The sequence below is a fragment of the Papilio xuthus genome, unplaced genomic scaffold (genome assembly GCF_000836235.2).
Source record: "Papilio xuthus unplaced genomic scaffold, Pxut_1.1 DF826945.1, whole genome shotgun sequence".
NCBI classification, from domain to species: Eukaryota; Metazoa; Arthropoda; class Insecta; order Lepidoptera; family Papilionidae; genus Papilio; species Papilio xuthus.
In genome coordinates this window covers 8987935-9015078 of record NW_013531704.1, presented here as the reverse complement: position 1 = coordinate 9015078, position 27144 = coordinate 8987935, and the positions used below count along the sequence as shown (strand labels likewise).

At 38.3% G+C, this 27144-nt stretch overlaps 1 protein-coding gene across 7 annotated transcripts in view; it reads left to right on the top strand.

Annotated features, from left to right (window-relative positions):
* The window catches only part of wge (BAH domain and coiled-coil containing protein winged eye), a 77139-nt gene that overhangs the window by 45864 nt on the left and 4131 nt on the right, over nt 1–27144 (top strand). For 2 of the 7 annotated variants that reach the window (XM_013316711.1, XM_013316709.1), the window contains exons 4-14: nt 2475–2595; nt 8161–8323; nt 8640–8838; nt 9296–9397; nt 16241–16396; nt 22022–24522; nt 24647–24869; nt 24951–25645; nt 25725–25937; nt 26187–26348; nt 26482–27117. In XM_013316711.1, coding sequence (XP_013172165.1) covers nt 2475–2595; nt 8161–8323; nt 8640–8838; nt 9296–9397; nt 16241–16396; nt 22022–24522; nt 24647–24869; nt 24951–25645; nt 25725–25937; nt 26187–26348; nt 26482–26706 — 4760 coding nt within the window. In that variant the 3' untranslated portion in view covers nt 26707–27117. Of the gene's footprint in view, nt 1–2474; nt 2596–8160; nt 8324–8639; nt 8839–9283; nt 9398–16240; nt 16397–22021; nt 24523–24646; nt 24870–24950; nt 25646–25724; nt 25938–26186; nt 26349–26481; nt 27118–27144 lie in introns of those variants that run through there. The other 5 variants (XM_013316708.1, XM_013316706.1, XR_001228043.1 and 2 more) reach the window with 4 other exon arrangements.

Below are 27144 nucleotides of genomic sequence, written 5' to 3'. Positions count from 1 at the left end.
GACGCCTGCCACCGCCCTGAGCGACAGCCGTGAACAGATTGCATCCGAAATATGAACATAGCCCACCATGAACGTAAAATGTAAGATAAGGGTTTGCAAATCAATACTCAATCTTGATGTTTGCTTGCTTCAAATATGGAGGAGTCGGGGAAATACATCGGTAAACATAGGTCTAGGAAAAAATGGCTGGATTGCGTGAAAGAGTGGAAGATTTTACGTTTGTCGTTTTTCGAATCATTCTAAAGGAGCAATTATTGATTTGTATGGTAACACAAAAAATAGTTTTATTCATAAATGTAGATAACATGAACGCTTACGTAACAACATATTAAGGCGAGTGCACATTAAAATGCTTGGATTAAATTCCTAGCGACCCCTTAATTTTGGTTGCATTAGATTTACCGGCATCGCCTCTGGGCTGTGAGGGAGCGGGAGATGTTTGCACGACATTCTCTACCTACTTGTTCTCTGTGCCTGTTAGACATGGAACATGGATGATATAACGCCTTTATATCTCGAAAACATGTGTAACAAGTGATAATCGTTTGAATGAAAAGGTTCCTATTTTGAATTTCGAAAAAGAGGTTTTGTTTTTAATTATTTTATTTATTTGATTGATTTTTTTTGTTTACTCCCGATTGAAATTTATTTACTCTCTTTAAAAGCTTTATAAATCACACAAGGGTAAAAGCTCCAGAAATACATGAGTTTTTTTTTCTTCTATAACTAAACAACACGACAGACAGAAATAATAAGGATAGGATTCTGTATACCAGGCGAGCATAACACGCTGGTAACATATCCCTTTGATCTGTGAGCAGCTAGGCGGAGGCGGTACGCGTGGCCGACAGCAGCTTTGTCATTACAAGCCGTGTGCACACAGCTCCATCTGTCCCACAACCTTTTGATCAGTAAAAAGTTATTAATTCGCAGACAGTTTTGTGTTCATTTACTGATTTTATATGCTCTAATTGTTAAACAGGACAGTTTGCGTAGCAAATTATATTATTTCTTATAAAAATCTTTAACGCTTCCCGACTAAAATGATAAGACTCTTAAGTTAACATCCTAAAATTACTTTCTTAGTACTTAGTAAACACTTTAACCGTACGATGCTGCTGGTCTCTGAGTTATTTAGTGCTTTTTACTGAAGCTTTAGCAGATTTTGGCTAATTTACTATAACAATATTACTTATACCATCCCAACTAAGCCGTAGAAATGTGCTAGGTTATGGCTTACAATACACGAATGGATTGGAACTCTCGACCACACGTTCGGAAATCCGTATCTTAAACCATAAAGCTATTGGCGCTTCAAAACCCAATTACACAGCAACTTAGTATATATTAACAGTAAATCTACAATAAGATATCTTAGCGACCATTTAACTCTGAGTGCGATAGTATATTGGTTATTGATTGTAAGTGACCATACTAACACATCTGCATTTACCCCCTCGCAACGCCTCAATCGATAACAAGGGCGGAGGGGACAACCCTCAGCTGAGTACCTCTGCACTAATCAACACTTCAAAGTACCCTCTGATTATCTCTTAGTGGTAATCATTTTAATGACTACATTCAGCTTATTGATACAAGTATCAAGATTATTAAAGTTAATATTTTTAATTGTGGGTTCAGACTGTTGAACCACTTGTATTGTCACCTATTATTATGCCTTACTTTGAAAAACTAAAGTCAGAAATATGTCGAAATGGAATTAAGTTAATATTTTACTGCTAATTGTTGAAATAAGTAATTTAACAATTATTAAAACAGTCTCATAATGTACATTCTGATACTGAATCTTAACTCAGGGACACATTTAATGACCATTAAACGGTACTGTAAACAAATAAGGAATTCAATGAAGGTTTCGTAAATATATTATGATTACAAAGTAACTTGCTTACGTCGCGCGTTGCCCGGGGATTGCGTCTATTTATGTCTCAACGGTAGGAGCCAGCCCTAAGGTGACGTCACTGCGCGACATCGTACGAAATGATTATCCGACGACGAACGTACAACTGTTGTGTTTCTCATAACTAATGAAAGATGGTTTTAGACCATCCAAGATATTCAAGACAAGATGTGAGTGTCATGTCAAGAGACATTTACAAGATAACCTGATATGACACACTGTTCTCCAAGATTTTATTAGGTACATTTGATCCCAATCCATCAAGGAGTAAGTTACACGACTAAACTTGCCGAAGTGTAAGGTTTACACGATATTTATTTAGGAATATGTAAAACAAAACTAACGCTCGAAGTTACGAACGCTAATACGGTGCCCGGTATCGTCCGGGACTTCAAATGCTGGATCGTGTCTTGCGAGGCGCGCTGTTTGCTCCTGAGCGCAAAAAAAAACTACTACTTACTGATAATGTCCTAATACCGACTGTTCTCTCGCCATTGTACGCTCCTAGGCCATAAGCAACTCAAGTATTAATTATAAGTTTTGTATTGTGCAGTGTCGGAGAGCGTGGTGTCCCGGTCGCTGGCGCTGGGCGCGCCCACGCCACCGCCGCACTCGCCATACTCCCCGCTGCCTCTCGACCTGCTCGCCTGTTCGCAGCGGCTACTTATTGACAAGTCAGTATATACCTTCATAAATGGCGCAAACACGAAATTCTTCAATTTGTAATTTGCCTAAGCAACTGGCGTTGTTTGTGATTTGCCGGTGGAACGTACTACGTAAATTAACAGTAATTTACCAACGGCGATCTTGATTGGTATCATACTTTTAGCAAATAAATATCATGACGTAGCGGTAGGGTCAAATCAAATACATTACATCTTCAAGTCCATTGTTATAACCTGTATAAAGTTACTATCGTACCATTGTTTGTCGTTGTATCAAAAAACACTACGTCAACAAACTTCGCAAGCCTTCTAAGAATATGGACACCGGCGCCTGCGATTATAATTCCTTAAGGCTATCTGATACTGGCAATTAACGGCATGTAACTTACGTCGTGTGGTCCTAGTCTAATATGAATCTAGATATCTATCTAAGATAACTATTACTACTATAATACTAATATTAGATAGATACTAAGACCAATATCTTTGTACACAGCGTCATCCCTTTCATCGTTGACAAAACAGATATACGTTTTTAACCGGGATTTTGTTCTTAGAAACCAACGATAAAAGAAGAATTTCAATGATATACGCAATTTTATTAACAGTTGTTTTTTCCTGCACGAATATAGACTTTATTCAACGGTTTCATGGAAATACCCCGCATTCGTTATATCGTGGTTGAGTGTTATTATTTTTAGATTTACCTATAATGTAAATAACTGAACTGTTTATTGTACCTGTAGCATTCGTTGTGCTATATTTGGCTCGTTCACGTACCGACACGTGTTGCCGGCTCAAAGGTCTGACATCGACTGACGTCCCCTCTCTCCGGCATGTACTTATGGCGTGTACGCTCGAGACAAACAACACCCACGTTTATGCATACACTACATCCCTTCCTTTTTTTACTTTATTTAATCTTGCTAAGTATAGGTACTTGTATTCTAAAACTATCAATTAATAGAATACAAGTATACATAAAATTCGATTTTCTAAGTTTCTCTACACTTCTACATGTATATCCATTTTGTAAGTTTAATAAACTTGGATTCAATAACAATTTTCTATAAATTCACTTAATAATTATTTTCACAACAACTGCATAGATATTTGTTACCATCCTATACTTATCTTCCATGTTTCCATTATTTCTTCCTTCCATATATGCTCTACTTCCTTCCATTTGTTATTTAGAACGCGCCAGTGTCCCTCAATTCATTTTAAATAAACTTATTTTCGTCTTGGCATTTGTCACGTTAAAATATTCCGAACTTCAATATCGCCATCAATACCTGTCTCTACCGTATGGGAAGCAGGATTTTAATTGACGCTTACTTTGTTATCTTTGTGTAAATTATTAATGTCGAAGCCAAATATTTTGCTAAAAAGATATGTTTAATAATTAACAGTACTTAAAAGTACTTAACAGTTTGAATGTATCCTAGGCGTGATAATTTACGCTAGTAGTAACAATAAAATTTTACTCTCTACTATGAATGTTATGCACTGTAGACACAGTACTAGTTCGTTGGAACACCAAAAGCTGTAACTGATGTAACTGTGCCCGCGACTTCGCTCGCACGAAATACTGACTTGGATAGCATTTCAATCACTTAGGCTAATCACTTAATATTACTAAGTTTTATACTGAAACATATTAAACCCACAAAATACTCGCATAAAATTCACATATTCCAATACATCAAAATCAGTCCATGACAATGGTCCCAGGCTCCTGTCCATCAATGTACCAAACCTCATTCAAATTGGCCCAGCAGTTTCCGCTTGAAAGAAGGTCAGATAGACAGACAGACAGATGAAGCCACCCACGCATCAATAAGAATGTTCTGTCCCTATATTATGGAGTAGTCATTTTCAGGTTATGTACCAGAAAAAGAAAATTGACTAACTTACTATGTTAACAATTTAATGTTTCTTCTCCTTCAAAGATGTTATATTTTCTATTGAATGAAGGTTTCAAAAGTCAAGACTTATACCTTTTTTATGTTTAATTACCAAATTTATTTCCCAGCTTATTTGAGATCTTTCAACCCACAACACAGAGTCACTGACGGTATTTAATTATGTTGAACTTTATATTTAACTTGATGGACAATATTTAAATGCCACTATCAATTTTCAATTTATCAGATGTTCAACCTATATGTAACAATGAATTGCTAATGACTACTCTGAACATAGTAAAAGACTTTTTCAATATAAGCGTAACATAAATAAACATAAAGAGACAAACTCTTTGTCCCTTCTTTTCACAGGTCAGCAAATGAACTTGTCATTGCCGTTTATTCTCTAATGTTATTTACAATCAAACAGTAGCTATTATGTATGAAAATAGTTAAGTTAGTAGAACTAAGCGATAGCAATTTATTCCACAATCGTTTTTTTTAGCTCATAATAATCCAAATGGAATGCCATTTAAAAGTAAAATTATATGTCAACAAGATCTCTCTGATTTTTAACACACTTTTAGGCGGTGTGCTAAAGTCGTTTTAATAAGTCGATAGTGCGATTTTGGTTCAATATTTCATAAATCGGTATTTCTACTCCCTAAATTGAGTTTAAAGCCGTTAAAACTTAATTCAAGTTGACTCACCAATTTGTGCGGGTTATTGATAACAAAATCCAGCTTCAACATACCCCGACTGCGATCAGTGTGTCCTCAGCGAGGAGCTGCCCAAACAGCGACTTTTACAATGAATTCCTGCATGACTTGGTCCAATAATTATGCTATAAATAAAGCTATTTCAGAAAGAAAACATTAACCTTTATTTATTCTATTTTACGGCAACTGTAGCATGTCATTATCAATGAAAAACACGTTTCCGCTCTTATTTTTACCAAATTAGAGCAATAAAATCAATTTCAGATGTATTTTAAATACAGAGTCATCTATCGCCGGAAGCGGAAACTACTTATCTGTTTCACAATTATTGAATCGAAATTCGTTTAGTGCACAGTACATCACGAGATTTGAACTTACATATACTCGTAGTTAATAGTATCTCTGGAAACTTCACCAATCCAGCATTAGCCAAGGATTCGTTAATAAAGCCAATTATGATGACTAGTAACTGGCAATATAATATTAGAAATTGCGTTATACACATTGTAAATATTCAAAACAAAACGTGACTAATAGTCAATCACATTTTATATCATTTTGTACTACGTATTTTGTAGTAAGGTGCTTATAACAGGGTTAAAAGAATTACTTCTCAAAAAGACAAAGGAATAGTCACTTACTTGAAAACAATATCGTACAATGTACATAATATAGTCGCCATTGATTTGACTTAAATTTACTTTACTTTTTTACAAAATCTAAAATGTATTCAGGTAGCTTAGATTTAAATTGATTAACTGAACTTACATTTATAAAGATGACAGTAACAACTTATGAAGCTGTACTCCTTCGTTTGTTATACATATATCTCTTTCCACTCACTTTCGGCACAACAATTAGACTTGCTCGCTGAGTGCTGCGCTTATTAATCTGTAACTTTACAAACGACATGTTATTGATGATTTGTTTTGTTGATGATTTTTCTAATTATAAAACATGTACTGTAGGCATATAGTTGATTAATAGTCATTATTTTGATTTTATTGTAGATAATGTATTTCCTCTCACCTTAATTTAGATACCTCTCACCTTAATTTAGTTAACAGTTTGCCTCACACAAATTTTAGCTTCAAACTTCTTACCACTAGTAATATCAATTTATCGATCAGGGTTTCAATCTTCTTAATTTATATATACTTGACAACTTTTCAGGCTGTAAATGAACTTATCGATTTAACGATTAGATGATCTAACCAATTTAATGGTCAGCCGTGCTGCTTTCACGTCTGTAAGACATGACTGATCTAACCAATTTAATGGTCCGCTATGCAGCTTTCATGTTTGCAAGACATGAATCATCTAACCAATTTAATGGTCAGCCGTAGTGCTTTTATGTCTGTAAGACATGAATGATCTAACCAATTTAATGGTCAGCTATGCAGTTTTCATACTTGTAAGACATGAATCATCCAACCAATTTAATGGTCAGCCGTAGTGCTTTTATACCTGTAACACTTCAATGATCTAACCAATTTAATAGTCAGCCGTGGTTCTTTTATATTTGCAAGACATCAATGATTTAACCAATTTAATGGTCAGCTATACTCTGTAGACAAGTGCGAAAGTTTTTCTTCTTCGTCGTTACAGTTTTGTCAGATTGGTCATGGTCATCAAGTATCAATGATCTACTTTACCAGACGCCACCTAGTCGCTGCCTTTTTAGTACATTGGTGGTCCAAGGTATCTTCAGCATTCTTCTCCAGCACCACATCTCGAGCGCGTCTATCTTCTTTTTCTCACTCTCGTAGGATCCCGTTTTGGACGCATAATGGAATATGGAGAGTACAAGCGATCGTACAAGCCGAGTTCTTTTTTTCTTTGCATTCTTTGCAATTTCTCCATCGCTGACCTAGTGATTGCCATTCGTCGCTTTATCTCGTCTATACAACCGCCGCTGTTCGTGCGGAAGTTGAAAGCGAAAGTGCGAAAGTACTTACACTTTATTGGAGGTGACTGTACCTATGTTATTGAAGTTATGTATAAACATAAGGTTGACCGAGATTAACATCGCCGAATGCTATTATCCATCTACATACTATTTGTCAACCATAGGTCGAAGACAGTCTTAAAAATGCATTTGATTATTGTTTTTGGTCGAAATCATGACAATATATGTATATGTCGTGGATATACTACCCTCGTAGTAAAGTAATGTTTATTTTATCATTGTAAATGTTCGATATTTTCTTTTCTTAATCATTATTCATTTCCTGCTTCATCAATAGACCGGAATTAATTTGTCGCTTGCACATGTATTTCGATGTGACATCGTAGTGCACTTTGTAGTGAACAACTTAGACGGACGAGCACAGCAATGAATCTGTTTCTCTGATAGTCAAATATTGTGATCTTATCTCGATATTCAATTGGTTAAGTTTACATTCCGAACCGTTTTTAAAACATTCACGGCTGGGAACAACTTAAGGCCACGTTTTACAAATCATATGTAAACAGAGAAGACTGTTGCTATTTTTGGCAATCCATTACCTACTACTTTAATTTTTTTTTTTGTAAGGTAAGGCAAAATAATTTAAACAATACTTTCGCACATCAATTACTGAAATGTTATTTTTTTTACACACTGGTCTTCTCTTTCCTTTTTTTTTTCAAATACAATTTATTTCCGTACTCACGGTTTTATCCTCGTCGCCAATGTAGCATTCGTTGTGCTATATTTGGCTCGTTCACGTACCGACACGTGTTGCCGGCTCAAAGGTCTGACATCGACTGACGTCCCCTCTCTCCGGCATGTACTTATGGCGTGTACGCTCGAGACAAACAACACCCACGTTTATGCATACACTACAGTACCTATATTTAAAAATAAATATAAACAACCGACCAACCTTCAAAATACCTGTATCCTGTACACGTAAGTACTAGGCTCTGTATAACTGGACTAATTGTTAACCCTTTTGTGTGTATAGGGAGGGCAACAAGATGGAAGATGGCAAGCTGGGCAAGGCGTGCCTGCCGGAGCTCTGCTGCCCTGGTGACCGGTCGGACGGCCACGTCATGCAGCCGCTCACCATCAAAACTGAGCAGGCCAAACGCACCTGCAATACTTGCCTCACCAACTCACCTAAAAAGGTTGGTTGGGTTACTTACCTTTTAAACTGTTTATTTTATAGATATGTCTAGAAAACATCAATTTCAATAATTTTAATAGTTTATTTTTGAATTGTAAACAAAATCTTTTTATAAGTAGAACATAAAACGAACTTTGGTAATTTAATTAATGTAACATATACAAGGCGATTAAAGGTTATCAATGACATTGTTAATTAAAATGAATTTACCCGTATCGAATTGCGTAGTACTTGGTCGAAACGTACAACGGAAAAGTTATGTAAACAAGTCGCAACTCGAGTACCAGGGCGACATAAACAGCGAGCGGTGTATTTAGGTGGTGCAAGCGGAAGGCGGGTGCAGCCGCACCAACCCGGTCACGTGGCTGGGCGTTGGGCAGAACGTGCACGTGCAGGTGAAGCGCGAGCCGCACCACATGCATATGTCGGAGCTGGTCGCCGTCAAGCTGGAGCAGGCCTCGCCCGGCACCAAGCCCGACCAGCCCATGCCCGCCATACCCGCCTCGCTCAACAACGGTAATACCATGTACCTACTACATCATTACACATACGACGCGTATGTTTATGTTCGCCTGGTGATTGTGGCGCAGTAATAATACGTAATCACAAGAGTCGGACGTAGGCGTAACAAAAGTATGGATTAATAAAACTTGTTTTTTAAAAGCAGGTGTAATGTGATTTTAATATTTTAAATTTTAATACGCATTTCAAAAATTATTTATGTCATATGAAAAAGTTTATTTAGTTCTCAGTTTACACATTATTAAATTACTACTATGGCTGTTTTGCATTGACGATGGCACTATTGCACTGTTTGAGTTGAAATAGAACATAACATTTATGACTTCCTAGTGAATTGTAGCTATTGAACTGGTATTGATTGCCTGGTCGTTTTTGGTTAGTTTCGAATGTTATGTGGTAGTCAAGTAAGTAACTCTAGCCAGATGAATAAATCGCCTAGTGTTCGTGACAGGTTCGATTCCCGTGGGCATAGCGGTGGCGCGGCAGCGCGTGGGCGACGCAGGCCTACTGGCCGCGCTCTCGCAGAAAGACAACCAGCGATTACATGACATTGGTGAGTTATTTTACAAAAGTTTAATTTATTTTCTATGTTATTTTGCATAATATATTTCCAATTCTACAATATTATATAGTAAGCTGAGGTTAAGACCTTGTTTCTCAATTATTTCAACCTTTTTTAAAGTGATTTCCGATAAAATAATATTATGTAATTTACATTTAGTTGTAAAAAATAACTCACGACCGTAACTAAGCGGTATAGGCAGAGTTTATAGATTCCAATACAGTGTACACCTCTCGCCTCGCCCACATCCATACATTTACATATATGTGTGTGTGTGTGTGTTTCTGATTCACACAAACATATTCCATGTGCAGAAACATAAGAAATGTAAATGTATGCGCATTCAATTTGTTTTTAAACCGCTGTCTCGCTCGCAAGAACGTCTGGGTTTCAATTGAATATCTCCTTTCGTATCTGCTAGCCTAGTACTATCATGTATTTACTACGAGTCCGTTAACTTGTAAAACGTAAATCTTCCATACATAAACAGACATAATTTGAGTTTTGTTGCGTACAAAATAAAGTCTATATTCGAATGATTGGCATTGAAGAAAACAACTTGACCAACTTTGTAAATATTTTTTTAACATAAACTACATTAATTTATAAATTTTAAGTACATAAGGAAACCAGTTTTGTTACACATGACAACTAGTTTCGCGACTTATCTGATCGGAATTATTAAACAACGTCCAACGTGACTGGAAAACTATTCCATGTAAGCGAGGGGCTTGAATGAATGCAGCAAATAAATGAAATTGTAGAAATATAAACAGTCTTGAATGATTTCGATTCTCACATTTTAGTGAATTATTACTACATTAGTCAAATATGAATGGGTTTTATAAAGTTTTGCATTTTACAGTAATTTGAGAACATAATACATTTATCGCGAATCGCAAACGATGTCTTGTAATTTTACAATACTCGATAACCTGGATGCACCTGCCGACTGTAAAACAATTATAAAGTGAACATAAAACTTGTTTTAAATAAAATTCAATTTATGTACGATCTCCCCTCGAATTAATTAAAAACATATATCTATAATTCACTATGTTATAGGATTTGGAAATTAAGAACTAAAAATTGATTTTGTTTCCAAACTCACTAACGAAGCGACTAACGAACTCAATAAGCGAATGCTTTGTGCCAGCAAAAAGCATTCGGTAACAACGCTCGTTTTTAGCCACAAATTGGAAGTGGCACATTAGTTATTGTTTTTTTTTTAATCTGACAAACTTGACGTTTACTAATTTGTAAATATTAAATACTGATATATTTCAGATCGCAAACAGCAGTCAGAAATTTTGTAGTCGTATGTCAACAATGAATTCGAAATCAATTTACACACAAAATTCGGAATAATACAAAATGGAAAGCAGTTGCAGTGTTTAATTACGCACTAATCAGTATAATGACGTTGATTAGACCTCGCGATGGCAATTTACGCCGCCATGAATTTTCATATCGCGCGCGCTTTTTACCGCGCTTCGGATTGTTTTTTAACGGTTTTTTTAAAGTCACCTGCTGCGTGCCTGGTACAACTTGATGATGTACAGACATGCAAACTTTCCAGTAGTCAAGCGAATGGATTTATAACGCGGTAAATTTATGTTTCCCTATTACAAAAGTTTTGTTTCTTCAAAGTTTTTTTCTTTTTTTGGTAAAAAAATGTTACAAATGTGTAGTATTAACATTTAAAAACATGTTGTCATCCCACTTATTTTTTGTTTAAAAATTAAGATAAACCCAATATTATACGTATGTAACGTAGGTATTTGTGTAATTAAGGCCAAAATGAAACAGTTATTATTATTTTCTCTCGGTACTCAGTCGATACTGAACAAAGCAATTACATCTCTGACATCAGAAATCCCCCAAATATTTCGACCACACTTGCTGCGGCTTTTATTATCTTCTATTCTTACGTTATTTCCTTTGAGCATCGCACGTGATAATCATCATTATTGTGCAAAGAACAGTAGATATATTCGCTTGCGCCGTCATACGACATACGACACATTGTAATTAAACAACATTGAATGCTTCTCTAATTCATAATACCCTGGTACTTGAATGTCAGCTCTACTACTTTTACAATAGAATGCATTTTCCCTTTGGGGGGAGATAATTATGTGTTTATTGTTGCGTTCAAGTATTGAAGAGGGTCGCCATTGCCACCGACATATTATTGATTTTCGGTTCTGGTATTAATGCACGGTCACATTTAATTTCTGATCTTATCATAGTATAGCCGCCCGCATGATGCAGTGGACTGTTAAGTAATCTTATGCTTATTTGTGGAATAGCATTGTTTATATTTGTAAAGATATTTTACGCATATCATTCTTTAGGCAACATTGTATCAAAGTTGGTCTAACGACAAATAACTAATTGGCACATCGCCTACGCAGTCAATCTTGTTTATTTCAAGCTACTAAATGATGTATGGGAGGAGGTAAAGATTTCATGTTGCATAACACTCTCAAATTTCAGTCAACGTAATTTAAAAAATCCCTTTACCAAAAGAAATGGTCGTTTATAGCTTTTTCTATAAAAAAATATATGTAACATAGACAAATTTGTACCTTATTTCCATCGGAATAAGGTTTATTTTACATTGAACATCGCCCACAGTAACCGGGAACACATACGTAAGCTAAAGTTAACAAGCATTCACCATATCGCTATCTGACGATGACTGACGAGTCTATAATGATTCTAATAGCACACATAAAGTGGCTCTACATAACTCACTCAATTTGTATTGATTGGAAAATAAAAGAGTTTACAAAATAAATTATGTTACGTCGATTGAGATCTAAATGGTGTCAGAGCGAAGCTGGATTTTGTACACGTTATACCTAAAATAGTGAATGAGTGCAAACAAATAATTCTTACTTTCTATTCTGAATAAAAATTAGGTGTATTTTTAACTATTCTACAAGAAAAACTAAACATCCTATATATGTATTATACCTACTTAAACTTCACCGGTATTTTATTCGTCAAAAGTATGCGTTAGTGTACCCGTCGTAGCAACTGCGTGACTGATGTATCAGAAGCGACTAGCAGTCGCATAGCGCACATAACAATCCTCTGCGCTCCGGGGGTGGGCAGTCGTAGTATTTCTAATCACGTCCCGCCAATTTTGCCCCCGCTCACAAACGCTGTAAACATTTGGCGCGCTTTACACACCCATAGGGCTGTGCATAACATAAACAAATATTTTTTAAGTGAATTCCTACTTTTAGTAAATCATTTTTAAGTGTCAAGTAATTAAGTTGTACAATCCAAAAGTCTGTCATAACAAAATGGCGGATGACATAGTACTATATTTTTGCACAACACCCTCGACATTGTATCCTGTATAGCATGTAATTTTGCTACACTAGTGTCAGAAATATTATAAGCCAATGCTGAAAGAGAGAAAGCGTAATGGGGAAATTTATTAATTGTTACTTGCGCGTAAAACATGTCGATAAGAGTAGAATAAAAGAAAATTATTATATAAAATGTCGTCAACCCTAAACAAGAGAGCGTAAGACAAAATTCTCCCCGAGCCGCGTGACCCCGGCTAGCGAGGGCCGAGGGAATGCACACCGCTCACGGGCGCTGCGCCCCTGGTACAGCCCGTGACGGTTCTATCGAGTTTCTATTTTTGTTTTTTGTTTGTTTACTTTTTTTCATACAGAAAATTTTATAAATTACATAGATTTTTTGCTGATAAAACATTTTTTATCATTTATTGATTAGTTACTTACGAGTCTTGAAGAATTATCTTTCAAAATACTAGTTATGTACAAAACCAAAGATGCATACGTTCTCTGAGAGGCAGAGTATCATTGGTCAAGCCTACGTTTGAACGATGGCCAGCGTGTTTGTAATTTGAAGTCGTAGGAGTGTGTAATTTGGCGTCGTTACACTCTCTATCGTGCGGTCGTTAATGTTAAGACGTACTGCTTTACTGTGGCTTCATATAATGTTATTCGCCACACTAACATACCTACTAAATTATACTTTTGTGCACCGAACCACTATCGAACTGGTTTTTTCCAAGGTGAAAATATAATTGATATGTGACTTAATAGAAGGTTTCTAGATTAAAACTTAGCGGTCAAAACTTGTTTTTGAAAAATTACATTACTTACAAATGCACGATACAAATTATAATACAATATATTACGTGGGCAGTTCACCACTTTACGCAGCGTTTGCATCCAGCGTATACTTTTCAATTTGCCAAATGCACGCTTAAAATTGACATAGAAATGTATTAAAAACCCCTGCTTTCCTCCATCAAGAGAATTTAAGCTTTAACAGAATGTTCATAAATACGAATTTTGCTCAAAAAGGTAAAAAGTAAGTTTTTAGGTAAGGGGTGTTTAAACAAGGGTTCGCTATCTTGCTATCCCATATATTTTGTTTGCATAAAAATAGGTTTTGTGGAGTGCGCCATTACCGCGCGCATGTCAGCATTGTTTGTATTGTGTACTCACAATTATAGATAGTGATCGATTTGCTTATTGTTGTTCTCATATAGTAATATCATAAATTATTTAAGCTCTATTTAAACGAACTTAATACTCGCAATCAAATCTTAAACTTTCACGCGTTTTCAACACTAAGCTTATATCACAAATTTCTCATGTTATTTACTGTTTTAATAAAGTGAATTATTAAAAGGTGATAGAATAAAATATAAATAATTCTGTAACAGTTGAGAATTGAACAGAAAATAATGATAATAGTAGAAGAACTGTCGTCTAGGGCAGCTGTAGTAAATGTTGGCGTACGTGGGGCCGGCCGAGTCTATATTTACACGGCAAAGTCTACGTCGCGCCATGCGAAGCGACGCGACTCTATTCTAGGATCGCGCTTTATCTTTGACCTAGATTTTATATTATCATCAAAATAACAAAACTACTATGGATTAGTTAAGTAAATAAATAAAGCTAATGCAAATCTACTTAGCTTCAGCTGTTTTCTTATTATTTGCCTCTAAAATAAATTGATTTTATTAGTTGTTAAAATGAATACATAGCTTTTTTCTATTTTGTATTGGCGGAAAACTAGTATGGCTGGAAAATCCTAGGGGCTCATCTGTGGTCATTTGGCGTCGGATAAACCCTTTTCTTCAGCGCGCGTGATACTAGGCGATCAGAAACTAGTAGGAGTTACATCGAGGCGCCGCGTCACGATCCGCTACGTGTGCGAGCGAGACGGCGCACGCTCGGAATGCAACGGACAGACGACGCCGCGGTGAAGGTCAAATGATACGCGACGCGACACAGAGTATAGATAACGGGAAGATAGACCGGACCAATTTAAATATTAATTTAGTTTTCTTTTACATATTTTTTTATTGGTTAAATATTTGAACCGTTAATTGGATTAATTTGCGTTATATTTAGTGAAAACAATAAGGAAATAACGTTATGTATTTTTTTCTTATTACTTGTTCCCTACAAATTTCACGGTGCCTGTTAAATATTTTTAACTCTTTATTGTTTTGACGAATGATGCGTGAAATGCACAATACACAATATGTAAGAATGAGCCGGTATTACACGTGCTTCCTTTCGTAATATTTCTTGTGTCATTTTCTGCTGCCGCGTCAATTTTACACACTATTATTATTAGATTTTTTTCTGTAGTAAATAGTTTTTTTAAAGGCAAAAGTGACGTCATACAATATTGAACGTATTTAGGATTAGGTAGCCTTAAATTCGTATATCTTGTTACCTAAAGTAAACCCGTTGTCAGATTTTTCTAAAATTTGGTACACACCTTTAGTTCTAATGAAAAAGGAATTTTTATTCAGTTTCATTGTAAATATGGCCGCCGCGACAAAATAGCGGATAACATGTTTGCAGTATTACAAGGGTATGAAATTAAATGCTTTGAAGAAGCGTACGTTACACTATGGAAAATCTAAAATGGCGGTGACATAGGCGTTATCAGAGAACAAAAAATTTCTAACCTCTTGCAAAAATCGACGATGTTGCAACTCTAAGCAATTGATTTGTAACTTATGACCTGAGTTCTCTTATTTTCGTACTAGAATCATCTCGAACCACTTCAAAGCACTTTTAAGATGATTGTTGTTTCGTGTGAATAAAGCTAGCAGCTTGGAATGTTAAACATAAATCGATATGCTACACTTCATTCATAAACTAAAATATTTTACAATTATAATTTGTAATTTACGAATTTTTAACACTAAGGGCTTTAGTTCTTCACGTATTGTATTATACAAACGCAATGCGATCCGACAAACTTAAAACATTGGACCTAGTTAGTGGTCAATCTATACATAAAGGAAAACATAAAGCCTTGACAATTTACACGTTACCATCATTCTATAACCACTTCAAAATTAAGTGTGTACTTTGTAAACCGTGAAGCCTTGAGGTTAGTTGAAATGGTATAAGAAATATTGGTAAATTAACAAAAATCTGCTAATGTTTTTGTATTGGCTACGTCTGCTTAGCGAGAGTTGGCAGTTTTATATATTTTTTATGACGTTAGATGGATGATATATGTTTATAGTTGTGTAGATTAAGTAAAACAAGAATTTGCAGTAGTTTGTTTTTGTTTCAAAATAAATAATTGTAGGTATGTATTGCTTTTCCTAACATGTGTGCTTTATTAACTTGCAGCTTAACTTAGCTGTTAGCTGGCTGTATGTTTTATTAACTAATAATTGTAGAATTGGAAATAAGATTAGCGATTTTTTTTGCAAAAGTTGTATTGTAATTGACATTTTAGGACCAAAACATCATAAGAGGGGAGGTAGTAGTTGTGAGTAACACGTGCGACACATTGCAGGCGCCACGTCATTCGGTTTCTGTTCTCACACCGCAGACGCGGCGCAGGCGGCCATGACGGTGGGCGTGGCCAACGTGCTGTGTGACGAGCGCCCCGCCCCACTGGCGTGGCCGGCGCCCGCGCCCGCTCCCCCCGCACCGCTCTGGCAGTACCCAGGTGAGCCCCTCCCGACGCATGCGAGCCTGGTAGTTGCGCGCCAAGTGCGCGCCGCCGACGCTCGGCGCCCGCCCGCCGCGTCCCCCGCCGCCCCCGCTTTACACTACACGCTCGGCGCCGCGCACCTCCGCGCGCTCATGTCGCTCTGGTGCCCGCATTGCAACTCGCCGCTTACGTCTTCTCTCGCGCGCTTTTTTTTAGTTTTTTTAATTCAGCTTTTTTGTTTCTCTGCTTTGTTTTTCCTGTGTTAAATTAATTCTTCAACACAGAATAAAAAAGGTTTTTTTTTCTAAGCGTAACTTTTCTTCATCAAATATGATTCTTTTAAGAAAAAATTAATACCAACTGATTACACAATCTTAAGGAATATTAAATATGGAGTAAGTTAAATAATAAGTAGGTTTTTATAATTTATTACGTAAAACGTGTTATATATGACGGCTAATGTCGTGATCAATAAAAATTAAGTTAGCGCTAAAAAAAATGTTAATAAGTTAATTAAAAAGTACAAAAAATTACGAAACTGAAAAAAAACAACAAAACAAGTTTTACTTGTGATGGTTTTATCAATGGCTGTAAAACAGTCCATCATAAAAAAATCTCTTATCGTTTTGTAAAGGCACAGCGCGGGATATCACATTACACTGGTGTGCTAAAATATTCCGAATACGTCCATTGTAATTTGAGCTTCATAAAATACTTAATGCCCAATAACGGTGGTTCTTTATACGCTGGTAATTCGAATAAAACGTTAGTTGGCCAATGTAATGAGAGCCGCATTGTACAGCGCGGTAGAGACCGAATGTAATCCGGCTAACATTTTGCAGGTAATGTACCGTTGGTCAAAGCGGCCTTGCTCTATACATCGCAACTTTTTTGTACACTTGTGGTTTACAATAACTACAGTTTATAATTAAGTTTTTATAATTACAATCAGTTACTTATCTATCGTTAAGTCACGTTTAGAACTAGAGAAGGTTGTTTTTTTTTAATTTGATCATCTAGCCGAAAAGTTATATGAAGTTAAAACTAAGTAATTTTGGACTAGTCTTAATATGTCATTCTTTACGGAGAAAAAAAAATCATTATTACCATCCCCCCCCCCCTCCATTAATCGGCTAGGTCTCTTGATCTACGTAACTTTGACTTGGACAATATTTAATATTTTTTTAATTGACTTGATATCTGTATTCTTTTGTAAGTATAATAAAAGACCATAGTTTCGGTCGTTTATTCAATGTTACTTTGTGCTGTTAATTAACTGTAATAATGTTTGATGTTCTCTTGTATTAACATTGCGTTATTTACATGGGAAACATCGATGTTTCGTCTTGTTTTTTTCCTTTTAGATACCGTTTAATGTAAATTTTCTAACAAATAAAAGGAAAGAAAGTTACTAAAAAGTGTTTAAAGGTACTAAAAATTAAATAGAAGGAAACAATAGCATGAACTTTGCTAAGAGTTTAATGTTAGTTTGTAATTATATTATTCCTATTTTAGAGTTTAAATTAACACTGAGTTTTCACTGCTGCGATACTCGTTGAAATATATATCATCACTAGCTGTTGTCAGCGACTCTGTCGTCTGAAGTAAAAAAAACTTAACAAGTAGCCTATGTGTTCTAGGCTATTTTTTCATTTATAATATTAGTAAGATTTGTGTTTTATAAAGATAATGAGGAGAATAACAATATGTCAACAATGATAACGAAGTGGAAAAAGTCGCTAATCAAAGAAATAGGTTTCACAAATAAAGAAGGAAGAGATTTTATTGGAACTTTTAAACTTTTACCCTTTTTTAAGTTTTTAGAGTTTATGTTAAAAAGTTGTTCCAAATAGCAAATAGCAATCTGGACGGTTTCTCGTATATGTTCTCTTTCTATGCGTCACCTCCTCTATCGATTAAAGATAGGTAACGTATATGCTGTGTTCACTATTACGGACAATTCAGGAGGCAGCTTACTCATTTTCCATTTATAATATATAAAAAAGGAAGTGTCTTCAGAACAGCTTCACAGATCTAGATGAAATTTGGTATAGATATAGCACATAGTCTGGAAGAGCACAGGCTACTTGATATACTGTTTTTAATTCCGCGCGGATAGAGTATTTGGTCATAGTTTTGTTCAGTAGTTCTTATCTGATTTTCATACAAATAAACATAGGTTTATATATTTTATGTTATATATATTTTTTATTTACTATTATTTTTGTGTCTTTGGAAACTTATAGAAAGTTTACCGATGATCGTAATAATATTACATATTTTTTTCTTTATTGTCGTTGTAAAGTTCTCGTTATACGTCTTATTATTTATTAAATTTGCTCAAAATTTCTTATTTCGATGTCAAAATTCAATGCTTCGGATGAGTTCCTGGAATTTAAATATATCAGTCATAAAATTTCGAAGTTAACAAATTTTTGATCATTTAACATAATCGTGTAAATTCTTGTTTCTTGTAAAATGTACGTATCGGAAGAACAAACTACTATCAAAATATTAATGAACAATATATAATTAGTATGGAGTAACTCGGTTCAAATTATTAAACAAATATTCAACTTATCGTTTGTGTTCGGCCTATCAGTCATCTGTGCACTACACTCAAGCACTAACGGCTTCCAAACGCCGGCTGCCGTCTAACTGCCATAAATAATCCGTCATCACAAATAAAAAATAAACCGTAAAAAAATCATAAAACTCATTTACCGATAACTTAGGCCAAGTGGGCATCACTACTCAACGCGCCCCGCCTTCTACGCCCCGCCCTTTTAACTCCGCCCACGCGAACTCTTAACCAATCAGATCGCGGCAATCGCGCCCAGGTGGTCGCAGGATGGCCTCCTCTTAATTTTAGTGTTGTGAATTAGTTTTTGCAATATTTTTTTTACCGATTACTCGCGCTTTTAACGGTTTACGGTTATGAATTTGACACCTCACGCGATAGTTGCCATGTTAAAAAAAGGAATTGTAGCGGTTTGAGAATGCAATGAAGCACGATTTAGTAGTTTGTTTGTAACTAGTGAGTAATTGAGCGTTCATTAAATATATTTGACTTGTTTAGCGGACTCACGCACGCTACATGATAGATAAAAGCGCTTTTACTAAAAAAAAATTAATGTTAATGTTAAACACACAGTTTGTTTATAGTTTCTCTTTTGCACTAAATTCTTAGGTTTAATTTGCCTAACAAATATCATATCTTTGTAAAGAAATAGACAAATGTACACGCTTTAAAGGTTTTATCTGGGTACAAAGTATGCGCTTAAAAAAACTTTAAGCAAGCATAAAAAAAGACGACATAAAACTGATAAAAAAAATTCCGTCTTCTATTTTAAAGAATATATATTTAAATTGCCGTGAATTTCTGAGACCAAAATGACCCTTTAAAAACATTGTTATCACTGTTTTGTCAAAGATAATGACAAGGATGACGATATGTTTTTTTACAGAGATTTTGCTCTCAAAAACTCACTGTTACTCTCCTAAATAAAATATCTTCGTAAGCGAAAACCACATAACAAAGTAACTTTAGTAGACTGCAAAATGTATGAAAGTGTATTAGGATTGTGTGAATATTATTTTGAGAGCTAAATATTGTAAACATAATATATTGATAAGAATATGCAATGAATAATTAAACTAATTGTTAATTCAAACGCACAATTTACGATAAATTTTTTTCATCAATCATCTATAATACGAACAAAGACGCTGAACAACGCCATTACCTATCGAGTAAAAACAAATTTCTAAAAAAAAAAATGATTGTTCACCGTGCGCTTTGAAGTTGTTAATATAAAGTAAATATTTTTTTTTAAATTATTTTATATGGATATTGTTCAAGGAGTTTTTACACTTTAGCAGCCATTAAATCTAAGAAAAAAGAAGAAATGAAACATTTGAATTTAGTAACGTCAAATCAGGTTTTCTATGTCCTTCTGTTATTCATGTTCTACAATATTAACACATTTTTCTACAAACAAGGGTTTTTTATTTAAATCCCTGTACAGATATTATGGATTCAACTACAATCCACAAATTATTTGTGGATTGTAGTTGAATCCATAACTGGGCTAATGTTTAAATATTTGATGAAAACAGTAATTATTTTGTGGTTTCAAATGTTTGTTGTGTCTTTTGCGTAATTTCGATAAAAATAATTCCTCAGTTTTCTATTGTCAAAACAAACTGCCGTTACTATAACAACTTATAAGAATAAAATAAGCTTTTATTATTATTATTATATTTAGAGTATCAACAGAACAAAATCTTATTTTTTACTATTATAAATGCGATTGTTTGGATGTATAAATGCATGTAATATGTTTGTGAGAAGATATCTCTAGAACGGCTGCATGAATCTCTATAAAATGACTGCTAATTGAGTTTTTTTTGTTATTGCATATAGACGGTGTTCTTACGGTGAAGGAAAACATCGTGATGCTGCACATATCTGAGAATAACTTCAAAGATATGTGTGAAGTCAACCAACCCGCATTTGGCAAGTGTGGTTGACTATGGCCTAATCACCCTTAACATAGGGTAGGCAACGAGCCCCTCGGTGGGGACCTATAGTGAGCTGATGATGATGATGTGTGGACGGAGTCGCGGGTGACAGCTAGTAGAATTCGAATATCTTCCGATTTTGGAATTTGCTATCTGAAAATCGTATATTAGTGGCCAATTTAACAGGGCTACGTTAAAATTATTATTAATAAATAAACAAAGGCTTGCTATAAGGGCGTAGCGCGCAGGCCGCGTTCCTGCGACCCTCAAATTAAAACGATTTACTTTTCAGACGCCTTTTTAATTCAATTATCCGTCCTTGTCTCGCACATACACATCATGTACAGCTGTCTCTGTCTCACGTACGTGCCAGGAATTACACTCGAGTGAATTGAATCGGTCGTTAGAAGCGATTATCGTATTTTAAATTGTATTCAAATAGCGTTTTTATATCGTTTAGTTAATTATTATAGCATTATTTTATGTTGATTTATTAAAAGTTATTCAATTGGCCCTTAATTTAAATAAAAAAAGATTCCTTTATTTTAGAATAATTGTTTTTAATTAAACTGTGAACACTTACATTTATAGATTAACTTTGTTCAGTAAAGAAGTTGATAGTACATTTTCACTGGTACTTAAACACAACTTTTCATTTTAATCTACACTGAGTGTGGCATTTAGAAGTTAAGAGACGTGCGTTTAAATGTTAATTTATTTCGTGGATACATCGGTTAAACCGGTTCGTTTATGGGAACGGATCTTCATTAGTTTATTTAATCGAATTATACAAAAAGGCGCTTTTTTTATTCCCACCGCTGTGCGAGCACACTGGTCCCGGCCGGAAGCATCGCGCGCCGCATACAAATGCGCCCGCTCTCTACTCTACCAGGAACACAAACATCACTCGCTATGCAAATTTGCACCTTAATGTAATGGGATTAAGTGCGTTCATGCATGTTGAATGAAGTTGGACTTAATGAATCATTCATTATCTTGGAACTTCTCACGTTGGTTGCTAGTTTTGGTGATATTGATGTCGCGGTTTGTTATTTTTTTAATTAGTTTACATCTGAATTGGTTTTGTTATTTTATTATTTCATGATTGTTTTCCAGCTCAAGTGTCAATGGAGAGCATGATGGTGGGCGGCATGGGTGTTGGCGTGGGCTCCGTGGGCGGTGTGGGCGGAGGCGTCGGTGCGGTAGGCGGCTACCAGCTAGTGCGCGAGCCCACGTCGGGCGCGCTGCTACTACTGCCGGCGCCGCCCGATTTGCCGCACACTGTGGTGTGGGGTGGCATGCCCTACCCGCCAGCGCCGCTGCTGCTACCGCCTGCTCCGCACGCGCCGCATCACCTGCAGCTGCTGCACGCGCCCGGAGAGCTGCTCGCCTCCACCGCCACGCTGCAGCACACGCACACGCACTCCACGCGGCTGGTGACGCTAGCGCCCGCGCCCGCACCGCAACCTCACCCCGCCCACACAGTGGACAAGCGCAAACCCATCATGCAGCCGCTTATCACACCGCACGCACTCATCAAGATCGAGCCGGAGCCACCGCAGGAGAAGCCTCCGCCGACGTTCGCGCCGGAGCCGGTCCAGCAGCCGATACTCACACATCTCTACTATCAGCCCGAGTTTCCGGAGCAAGCGTGCAGGAGCCAGGCCACCTCGCCCGCCGCGCCCCCCACTCCGCCCCCCGATGCAGCCGAGGGCCCCGCGCACAAGGACGCTTCCAATCAAACCGACCACATAGATGACTACGAGGATTCCCCTAATCACGCCGATGAAGATGAAAGAGAGGTGGCGTGTGTGGGAGTTGCACACTTTCCGGAAGAATCATCGTCACTCCAGCTGCAGGAGCACGGTCACCAGCTGCAGCCCCCTCCCATAGACAGCGCAGAGGAGTCCTCCTCCGAGGCGCTTGCCAACTCGACGGTCGTAGGAGCAGTAGAGAAGGCTATAAATGCGATAGAAAGAGATGACTCGATGGACAACTCGAGTAGTGGCGGCTCCCACGACTTGGTGATCGACACGGCGGGCAGCTCGCCAGTACTGGCGGTGCAGCCCGCAGGCCCACTGTTACAGCCTGCCGGCCCGCTGGTCGACGTCAGCGGCCTCGAGCTATTATCCAACAGCATTGAGCAGTTCGAAAGAACGACTCCGGGCATCAGCTTGCCGACGTTAGATCAGACGCCGCTAACTATCGATACGAGGCCGACGACCAAGTTAAACATTATGATCAAAACTTCACCAAAATCACCTCCCAGGACCGACGCGGAATCGCACAGGAGATTTGAATTCCCGGTTGCCGAACCTATAGCCGGTGAACGGACGAAACCTTCCTTAGATGGTTTAGATATTTTATGCGCGCTGGCAGAACAGAGGTTTATGGAGGAAGTTGAGGAGAGTCCTCCTCCTGCCATCCAATTGCCAACTCGACCTTTTATAAAAACTGAGCCGCTGCTGAGTCCCCCGCCGGTGGAGAGATCCTCGGAATCGATCAAAAAAGACAAACATAACAGACACAGGGACGATTCTTCGAGTGAAAGGAGAAGAAAAAGGAGTCGAGACAGGGAGGATAGGTTAAGGCATAAGTTGGAAAAGATGCGTCGCCACAAGCGGGAGAAGGACAGAGAAGGAGGGAAAGGTAACGGCGGAGAGTTGGAGGCGAGCCTGAGACGCGTGACGGCTTGCCCGTGCGGCTCGATGACCTGCACTCACTCGTCCTCCGTGCCCTCCGCCCAAGCTCTCGTCAACGCTATGGAGAAGGACATGCGTGAACGTCTGCAGGACTTGCAGCGACAGTGCGACGAGAAGAGAGCGCAACTGAACGCCCTGACGCCGCCTCTCCCGGCGCTCTCCAATCCACCCACGCCGTCCACGCCGGCGCTGTCCCCTAATTCGGACAGAGGTTCTTCAAAGAAACGTAAGGTCGGCAGACCAAGAAAGGTTTCCAGTCCGGATTCGACGGAGACTATAGTCGCCAAGAAACCGAAATCCAAGAGCAGTTTAGTTGGCTATCTCTTGGCGAAAGGAAAGTTAAAAGGCGGTATTTTATGCAGTAGAGGAGAAGCTTCTAGAGACGAAACCAACAGAACGAGCAAAGTCCGACCTAAGTTGAAAGCGGAACCGATACTTAAAGTATACTCCGAGGAGGAGGAAGTGGACGGGGTCTTAAACAGATCCGCCAGCTCCTCGATGGAGAGTCTGAATGAGGTGCGACAGAAGAACCGGGAAAAAGTGGACCGTCTGGTCAGAAAACATTCAAGAGACGATTTACCTGAAATAGAGCTGGCGATACGGAGAGTGAGCGCGTCCAGCGAAAGTGATAAAGAACGACGTCGCGCGAAGAAGAGGAGAAAGAGTCTCAAATCAAAGGAGAGGCCGAGCGAGAGCTCTAAGGAGGAGAGTGCGCAGGCGCCAGTGGTGTCGCGGTGCACGCTCACCGAGGACAAGCTGGACTCGTCACCGCGCGTGCTGACCGCCATGGGCGGGCTGTTTTACGCCGGCAAGCTGAGCGCGGTGCAGGCGCCTGACGTGTACGCCATCACGCTGGACGGGGAGAGAGGCAACAAGCCCCACATCTTGTCCAGGGAAGAGACTCTAAGAGATGCTGTGAGTTCTGTTTTTTTATATTATTTTTTTTCTCTATTTGATAAATTACAGTTGTAGCACGCATGTCATGTTTATGACTGATGGGATTAGCATTAACTAACTGTAGTCCACTCCAAACTTTTAGATTCTGGAAGTGAGTCCTCGCTCTGTGTCTGAGCTGGGTTCGGGCACGCGGGTGTGCGCGTACTGGTCGCAGCAGTACCGCTGCCTGTACCCGGGCACGGTGGCGCTTGCCTCCCCCGACCCGCGCCACGACCACCTCGTGCCTGTTGAGTTTGACGACGGCGACTCCGGTCGCATCGCTCTAGAGGACATACGCTTCCTCGAACCCAACTATCCTATTGTTGGTGAGTCAAAACTTACGACGTTCAAAGTACGGCGATAATAGCGATATCGTATTGCATTAACTTTACATTTATAACTTTCAGAGTACGAGAACACTCTATTTACACTCGGTAAGCGAAGAAGAAACACAAGTGTTACAGAAGATAAAAAGGCAGTCGTCCCATCGACTAGTACAGAAGTTAAAACTGAACCGGCACCCGTGCCGCAGACGGTGACCGAAGAGAAAGCGGAGGAAGAGGATCGACACAGAGATAGGAAGAAACTTAAAAAACATCGAAAGGAAAAACTTAAACGTCTCCATTCCAGTGAAGAAGATCCAAACTCCACCGAATATGTAAAGAAGAAAAAGAAGAAACACAAGTGTTGCGAGGAGCACTGCAAACACAGAAGACATCATAAGAAACATCACAGGAAACACAAGAAGCGACATCATTCTAGTTGCAAGGAACATTCCAGTTCGTCGGGCGACGATCACCACAAGAGAAAGTCTTCCACAGATTATGTCGATTCTATTAAATCTAACGAGGACTCCGGAGACTCCAATGACAGGCTGTCCACTCTGATAGCGGTCGAAAAGTCTCCCGACGACAAAATGAAGACGGTCATTAAGAAAGCAGTCTTGTCAAAGAAAACTCTTGTAAAGAACGCAATTTTAGACTTTAGCAATCTCGGAAAAATTACTCTGAAAAAAGACGATGATGTTAAAGACAATCTAAAAGACAGTGGGATTGGACTGGAAGTGGATGTGCCGTCTACTTCGATGGATGCACCTAAAAAGGTAATTTTTCCAAAACAAAAATTACTTTTTAGTTTTTTTTGCTAGTTTTTTTCTACAAGTGTCATTACCGGGATTGCAGAAAACTAAAAAGCGCACGGTGTCGTCCACATCGACGGACAGTGGTGCTGCATGTGGGGGCGGCGGGGGTGGGGCCGGGGTGAGCAAGATGGCCGCGTTCTTGCCGGGCGGCGCGCTGTGGCGCTGGCTCGGTCCCGCCTACCGGCGCACCGCGCGTCCCCGTCACCGCAAGCTCTTCTACCGCGCCATACAACGCGGCGAGGAGACTCTGCATGTGAGTATACTAGAAGCTTATGTAGCCCTGGTACTCTTGAAACGATGCTAAAACGTAAGCGGTAAGTGGAGGGACAGTGGTAAAAAATTGGTTAAAATATTTAAATTGTCTATGCATAATCCATCTACTTATCATTTTTTCCTAGATTTTAATAAAAAATGAAAAAGTTAAATAAAGTCTATCATTTATCATCTCCTCCAAGTTCTTATTTGTATGTAATTGTGAGACGATTGAGTGATGTATGTGCAGGTGGGCGAAGCAGCAGTGTTCCTGTCAACGGGGCGCGCAGACCGACCGTACATCGGTCGCATAGTGGCGCTGTGGGAGGCGCGCGGCGCTATGGCTGTGCGCGTCGAGTGGTTCTACCACCCCGAGGAGACCGTCGGCTGCCGCGGTCCGCTCAAGTACCCGGTACGCTGCAAGCTTTCTTATTATCCCTAGGTTCCCCGATCTGTGTTGTTCTTTTCATTACTCAAGTTGTCCAAGCTACTTCTAATAGATATCCTTATATGATAGTTATTTAATAAGGGTGTTTTATTTGCAGGGCGGTCTGTTCGAGTCTCCGCACACAGACGAGAATGACGTGCAGACGATATCACACAAGTGCGAGGTGGTGCCGCTGGCGGAGTACCAGGCGCGCATGGCCGCGGAAGCGCGCTCTGCCGACGACAATAATGACCTCTACTACTTGGCCGGTCGCTATGAGCCCACGCAGCGCGCGCTCTCCATGCAGCCCGACGTGCCCTTCGCCGATGATCCCGCGCCATAGTCCTCTCATGTGCGCCTGGTACATACATGCTCATGAGACTTTCAATCTTACCACAAGAAGGACTTTCTTTACTGTAACTTTGACCAGGTCTAAAAAGTTCGCATAGTATTTTTTATTATAATGCAACCGCAAAAAAAGTCAACTTAAATTGTAGGGATATTTTGGTCGTTGCTCTGATTTGTTGAGAAAATATTTATTCATATTTTCTACTTGAACAACGTTTTTATGTGTAGTTTTGACAAAATAACAAGATGATTTGGTCGATCCCAGAGAGATTACAATTCAACATTTATTATACACACATAAAAGAAGTACATTTAAGCTCTTAGGTATATTTATATTGTTCTATATTGAACTGACGAAATGTTTTTAACAAGCGATAATTTAGAAATGATATAAGATTCACTTTTGTCTATAAAAATGTACAAACAGTACAGT